This window comes from Ostrea edulis, chromosome 8 (genome assembly GCF_947568905.1).
Source record: "Ostrea edulis chromosome 8, xbOstEdul1.1, whole genome shotgun sequence".
NCBI classification, from domain to species: domain Eukaryota; kingdom Metazoa; phylum Mollusca; class Bivalvia; order Ostreida; family Ostreidae; genus Ostrea; species Ostrea edulis.
The window spans coordinates 76,590,440-76,597,939 of record NC_079171.1 but is presented as its reverse complement, the minus strand read 5'-3'; the positions used below and the strand labels follow the sequence as shown (position 1 = coordinate 76,597,939).

General features: G+C 39.5%; 1 protein-coding gene across 18 annotated transcripts in view; it reads right to left on the bottom strand.

Annotated features, from left to right (window-relative positions):
- The window catches only part of LOC125667401 (unconventional myosin-Va-like), a 116,377-nt gene that overhangs the window by 71,155 nt on the left and 37,722 nt on the right, over positions 1-7,500 (bottom strand). For all 18 annotated transcript variants that reach the window (XM_056146866.1, XM_048900898.2, XM_056146864.1 and 15 more), the window contains 4 exons: positions 6,672-6,805; positions 5,578-5,659; positions 2,978-3,118; positions 2,103-2,312 (listed from right to left, as the gene is read on the bottom strand). In XM_056146866.1, the coding sequence (XP_056002841.1) occupies positions 2,103-2,312; positions 2,978-3,118; positions 5,578-5,659; positions 6,672-6,805 (567 nt within the window). The remainder of the gene's footprint in view (positions 1-2,102; positions 2,313-2,977; positions 3,119-5,577; positions 5,660-6,671; positions 6,806-7,500) is intronic.

The window sequence follows — 7,500 nt, the reverse complement described above, 5'->3', positions numbered from 1 at the left end:
CATTATCATACTATTAGTTTGTCTACTTAATACCCAGCAGCAGAGGAGAAGATTTTCAAAGAAATAAAATGCATTTTCACTATATGATCAATAGGGCCCCACCCTAATACCAGAACCCCTGACCCAGGGGCCATAAATTTTACAATTTTGAAAGAGGCATCCTTGCTCATCATAATCATGCTATTGGTTTGTCTACTTAATACCCAAGGACAGAGAAGAAGATTTTCAAAGAAATAATGCATTTTCACTATATGACTTATAGAGCCCCACCCTAGCACCAGAACCCCTGATCCAGGGGCCATGAATTTCACAATTTTTAACAAGAGGTACTGTGAGCAATGCTCACTAAGAATACCCCCCGCTTACCCCAATCTCCCAAAGGGTGTTGGTAATAGGTATAAACTACCTCTTTTCTGAGTGTTGCTACTTCGATGTCCAGTGTGCATGACCTTTGACCTTTTGACCCCAAAGTCGATAGGGAACATCTTCATCCCATGGGTAGTCCATATGTATGATATGGTGACTGTAGGTGGAAAGGATAATGCTTTAGAGCCCGGAAACCATATTGCTACTTCAATGTCCAGTGCGCATGACCTTTGACCTTTTGACCCCAAAATCGATAGGGATCATCTTCATCCCATTAGTAGTCCATATATATGATTTGGTGACTGTAGGTGGAAAGGATAACGCTTCAGAGCCCGGAAACCATATTGCTACTTCAATGTCCAGTGCGCTTGACCTTTGACCTTTTGACCCCAAAATCGATAGGGAACATCTTCATCCCATGGGTAGTCCATATGTTTGATATGGTGACTGTAGGTGGAAAGGATAACGCTTTAGAGCCCGGAAACCATATTGCTACTTCAATGTCCAGTGCGCTTGACCTTTGACCTTTTGACCCTAAAATCGATAGGGAACATCTTCATCCTATGGGTAGTCCATATGTATGATATGGTGACGGTAGGTGGAAAGGATAATGCTTTAGAGCCCGGAAACCATTGCATCTACAGACGGACGGACGGACGGACAGACGGACAACTCGATTCCAGTATATCTCCCCACAACTTGTTGCGGGGGGGGTATAAAGAGGCATCCTTGCTCATCATTACCATGCTATTAGTTTGTCTACTTAATACCCAGAGACAGAGAAGATTTTCAAAGAATTTCTACATTTTCACTATATGACCAATAGAGCCCCACCCTAACACAAGAACCCCTGCCCCAGGGGCCATGAATTTCACAATTTTGGTAGAGGGCTCAATGCTCATTATAATTATGCCCACAGTTTGGCTTCTTGATGTCCAGGAGTAAAGAAGAAGATTTTTTAAAATTACCTCATTTTGATGGTTTTTGCCCCACCCCTCAGGCCCCAGGGGGGCAGGGACCACGAATTTCACAATTTTTGTTCCCCTTCACCCACAGATGCTATATGCCAAAATTGGTTGAAATTGGTTCAGGGGTTTCAGAGAAGAAGCTGAAAATGTTCAAATGTTAACGCACGACGCACGACGAACGACGACGGACAAAAACAGATAGCAATAGGTCACCTGAATGAATTCAGGTGACCTAAATACAACAGCTGAAACTGTAAATACACAGAAATACATCAGATCAAACTGTAAATACACCAGCTCAAACTGTAAAACACAGAAATACAACAGCTCAAACTGTAAATACACAGAAATACAACAGCTCAAACTGTAAAACAATGTACACAGAAATACACCAGCTCAAAAGAGTCTTGTTTACTATAATTTCGGTGCAAAAAGAACATGTTTTAATTGCCACATTCATTATAGCTGTTTTACTTCTATTGATAACAGATTACGTCACTCTCCTCATGCATATTTATGAGAAAGGAAGAAATTGTCACACAGAGAGCCACAGGTGAAAAGAAGAGGAGCATGCGTTCTGGCCGTGGCGTGCGACAATGAAAATCCTCATAATTCACCCTGATAGAGGGAGATAACTCACCTCCCAAGCCCTGATAGAGGGAGATAACTCACCTCTCTAGCCCTGATAAAGGGAGATAAATCACCTCTCTAGCCCTGATAAAGGGAGATAACTCACCTCGATGGCCCTGATAAAGGGAGATAACTCACCTCGCTGGCCCTGAGAATGTTGAGGTGTTCCTCTAGCACCGTGTCACGATTTTTCTCCAGAAACCCATCAGCCTGGTATTCTACGCGGTCTGCGAAGTGATTGATGATGAAGGCCGATCTCGACATTCGAGGTTTCTCAAAGTGCTTGGCTTTGCCTAGATGTTTGTCGTAGAGTTTCTGACACCAGTTCTCATCTGAGCCCTTCGGCATCTAAAAGTGTCAAATCAATAGTCAAAGTCTGCCCAAAGCACACCAGTTACAAAAAATTAAGGTGCGTTCTGTGAAACACTACGGTTCAAGCTGAGTTGATGAAAGTGAAAAACAGTTTGTGATAATTGAACTTCATTATACAGTAAAACACAGTTACAGTGAATGTCCAGGGCCGGAGAAAAACAGTTCATGATAACTGAACTTCATTATACAGTAAAACACAGTTATAGTGAATGTCCAGGGCCGGAGAAAAGCAGTTCATGATAACTGAACTTCATTATACAGTAAAGCATATAGTGAATAGCCAGGGCAGCAAAAACCATTTCATTATAACCAAACTTTGTTATATTGAATGAAATGTCTAACTTTAAGCTGTGTCTGTTTCTCAGATTTGTTTTTCACGTTGTGTCTACATGTGTGTGAGCTGTGTCTAGACGCGTGTGAGCTGTGTCTAGACGCGTGTGAGCTGTGTCTAGACGCGTGTGAGCTGTGTCTAGACGCATGTGAGCTGTGTTGAGACGCATGTGAGCTGTGTCTAGACGCGTGTGACCTGTGTTTAGACGCATGTGAGCTGTGTCTAGACGCGTGTGAGCTGTGTCTAAACGCGTGAGCTGTGTCTAGACGCGTGTGAGCTGTGTTTAGACGCGTGTGAGCTGTCCTCTTACCTTACATTCTTCATCAAGAAGATCTAAGATTCCTAGTTTGCTCTCGATCAGATCAATGCAGGGCTGGTTGTCATAAAAATCTATAAAGGACCACTCTATGGCCTCCCTTACATATTCCTCTTGTTCCAGCTTAAAGACGTGCTATTAAAAGAAAATATTTCAGCTTAACGATGTGCTATAAATAGACAATGTTTCGGCTTACAGATGTGCTAGACATACTATAAATAGACAATATTTCAGCTTAAAGACGTGCTATAAATAGATAATGTTCCAACTTAAAGACGTGCTATAAATAGAAAATGTTTCAGCTTAAAGACGTGCTATAAATAGAAAATGTTTCAGCTTAAAGATGTGCTATAAATAGAAAATGTAAGACAGGACACATTTACATAATAGTTTTGAATTATAAAAAGAAGCTTGCAGAAACAATGCATCCTGGAAATAAATAACTTTGGGATTTTCTGTTATGTTGACCATGACTGAGAAGAATCAGGACTCTCCAGTACATCGGTGTTAGGAGAATTAGGACGGTTTACTATCAGTGTTGGGAGAATTAGGACTGTTTATTATCAGTGTTGGGAGAATTAGGACGGTTTACTATCAGTGTTGGGAGAATTAGGACTGTTTATTATCAGTGTTGGGAGAATTAGAACTGTTTACTGTCAGTGTTGTGAGAATTAGGACTGTTTACTGTCAGTGTTGGGAGAATTAGAACTGTTTACTGTCAGTGTTGGGAGAATTAAGACGGTTTATCATCAATGTTGGGAGAATTAGGACTGTTTATTATCAGTGTTGGGAGAATTAGGACGGTTTACTATCAGTGTTGGGAGAATTAGGAAGGGTAACTATCAGTGTTGGGAGAATTAGAACTGTTTACTGTCAGTGTTGGGAGAATTAGGACGGTTTACTATCAGTGTTGGGAGAATTAGGATGGTTTATTAACAATGTTCGGAGAATTAGGACTGTTTACTATTAGTGTTGGGAGAATTAGGTCTGTTTATTATCAGTGTTGGGAGAATTAGGTCTGTTTATTATCAGTGTTGGGAGAATTAGGACTGTTTACTATCAGTGTTGGGAGAATTAGGTCTGTTTACTATCAGTGTTGGGGGAATTAGGACTGTTTATTATCAGTGTTGGGGGAGGTCTGTTTACTATCAGTGTTGGGAGAATTAGGACTGTTTACTATCAGTGTTGGGGGAATTAGGACTGTTTATTATCAGTGTTGGGGGAATTAGAACTGTTTACTGTCAGTGTTGGGAGAATTAGGATAGTTTATTATCAGTGTTGGGAGAATTAGAACTGTTTACTGTCAGTGTTGGGAGAATTAGGACGGTTTATTATCAGTGTTGGGAGAATTAGGACGGTTTACTATCAGTGTTGGGAGAATTAGGAAGGGTAACTATCAGTGTTGGCAGAATTAGAACTGTTTACTGTCAGTGTTGGGAGAATTAGAACTGTTTACTGACAGTGTTGGGAGAATTAGGACGGTTTATTATCAGTGTTGGGAGAATTAGGTCTGTTTATTATCAGTGTTGGGAGAATTAGGAAGGGTAACTATCAGTGTTGGGAGAATTAGAACTGTTTACTGTCAGTGTTGGGAGAATTAGAACTGTTTACTGACAGTGTTGGGAGAATTAGGACGGTTTACTATCAGTGTTGGGAGAATTAGGATGGTTTATTATCAGTGTTGGGAGAATTAGGACGGTTTACTATCAGTGTTGGGAGAATTAGGTCTGTTTATTATCAGTGTTGGGAGAATTAGGACTGTTTACTATCAGTGTTGGGGGAATTAGGACTGTTTACTATCAGTGTTGGGGGAATTAGGACTGTTTATTATCAGTGTTGGGGAAATTAGAACTGTTTACTGTCAGTGTTGGGAGAATTAGGATAGTTTATTATCAGTGTTGGGAGAATTAGAACTGTTTACTGTCAGTGTTGGGAGAATTAGGACGGTTTATTATCAGTGTTGGGAGAATTAGGTCTGTTTATTATCAGTGTTGGGAGAATTAGGACTTTACTATCAGTGTTGGGAGAATTAGGATGGTTTATTATCAGTGTTGGGAGAATTAGGACTTTACTATCAGTGTTGGGAGAATTAGGACTGTTTACTGTCAGTGTTGGGAGAATTAGGACGGTTTATTATCAGTGTTGGGAGAATTAGGTCTGTTTATTATCAGTGTTGGGAGAATTAGGACTTTACTATCAGTGTTGGGAGAATTAGGACGGTTTACTATCAGTGTTGGGAGAATTAGGACGGTTTATTATCAGTGTTGGGGGAATTAGGACTGTTTACTATCAGTGTTGGGAGAATTAGGACTTTACTATCAGTGTTGGGGGAATTAGGTCTGTTTATTATCAGTGTTGGGAGAATTAGGACGGTTTACTATCAGTGTTGGGAGAATTAGGACTGTTTATTATCAGTGTTGGGAGAATTAGGACTGTTTATTATCAGTATTGGGAGAATTACGACGATTTATTATCAGTGTTGGGAGAATTAGGACTGTTTACTATCAGTGTTGGGAGAATTAGGAAGATTAACTATCAGTGTTGGGAGAATTAGGACGATTTATCATTGTATAAAGAACAATACGACTACTTACCATATTAAATATCTGCTGCAGTTTCTCATTAGCGTAGTTGATACAAAACTGCTCAAAACTGTTGATCTCAAAAGTTTCAAACCTAAAGAAATATAACATTTGTTTGACTAAAGCAGGAAATTCAAAATAATTACTTCTACAAATTTCCTAAATAAAATTCTAATGAATAGTATATTCTCACAATTAGTGTGCACCCAAACTTATGTATAGAGAACAATAACTTGAGCCAATACTTAGCAATAAACATGTACGCATTCAAAGTGTCAATAACATTTGCAAACACCAGTAATTTTATCGGATACAGTACACATATCCAGGATCTGTAGAGTACTTTAGTACCCAACTGTATAAATTCATGTCCTGTATAACTTTAGTACTCATCTGTATATATCCAGTACACCTATAAATTGATGTCCTGTATAACTTCCAGATGTCTTAGAATTATTCTGAAGACCAAATGGTGGGAACAAAGGCGCAACAGTGACATTCAAGAGCTCACAGATCAACCATATGCCTCAACACTACTCATGAGGAATCGGCTGAGATAGTTTGGTCACATGTCAAGGATGGGAGACGAAAGATTCCTTAAACAAATGTACGAGTGGGACCCTACATCGGTCGGAGGCAGATGAAAACAAGGATGACAACGGCAAAGATGGCGAGAATGCTGGCAAGAAACTTTACAACTGCGGGCCTAACATATCAGGAAGCCGAAAATATAGCCAAAGACCGTGTGACATGGAGGGATACCATAGCGGCACTGATGTGATAACAATCACTAACAGTATCCAGTGTGTGAGTGATAACTTTAGTACTGACCTGTATATATCCAGTACGTCTATAAATTCATGTCCTGTATAACTTTAGTACTGACCTGTATATATCCAGTACGTCTATAAATTCATGTCCTGTATAACTTTAGTACTGACCTGTATATATCCAGTACGTCTATAAATTCATGTCCTGTATAACTTTAGTACTGACCTGTATATATCTAGTACGCCTATAAATTCATGTCCTGTATAACTTTAGTACTGACCTGTATATATCCAGTACGTCTATAAATTCATGTCCTGTATAACTTTAGTACTCACCCATATATATCTAGTACACCTATAAATTTGGTGGATTTTGTCGTGCTGTGTAACGCTCGGTTGACTTTTTCCACGATCCAATCAAACGTCTGTGCGTATATGTGTTTTGCTAAAGCATCCTGGGCAAACGAAGCCTGAAAATAAAAATTCATCAAAGTACTGGAAGAAATTAAAATTCTAGGAATCGAAAGAAAGAATACATCAAATTACAGACTTTTGATGAATGACAGAACCGCTTTATAATACGTGTCACAGAACCGCTATATAATACGTGTCACAGAACCGCTATATAATACGTGTCACAGAACCGCTATATAATACGTGTCACAGAACCGCTATATAATACGTGTCACAGAATGTCTATATAATACATGTCACAGAACCGCTATATAATACGTGTCACAGAACCGCTATATAATACATGTCACAGAATGTTTATATAATACGTGTCACAGAACCGCTATATAATACGTGTCACAGAATGTCTATATAATACGTGTCACAGAACCGCTATATAATACGTGTCACAGAACCGCTATATAATACGTGTCACAGAACCGCTATATAATACATGTCACAGAATGTTTATATAATACGTGTCACAGAACCGCTATATAATACGTGTCACAGAATGTCTATATAATACGTGTCACAGAACCGCTATATAATACGTGTCACAGAACCGCTATATAATACGTGTCACAGAACCGCTATATAATACAGGGTTCGACATTAACTCATGTCCGTAAGTCCGAGACTAGTAAACAAGAGGCCCATGGGCCACATCGCTCACCTGAGTCACCTTGGTCCATATCAGAAGATTTTCCAT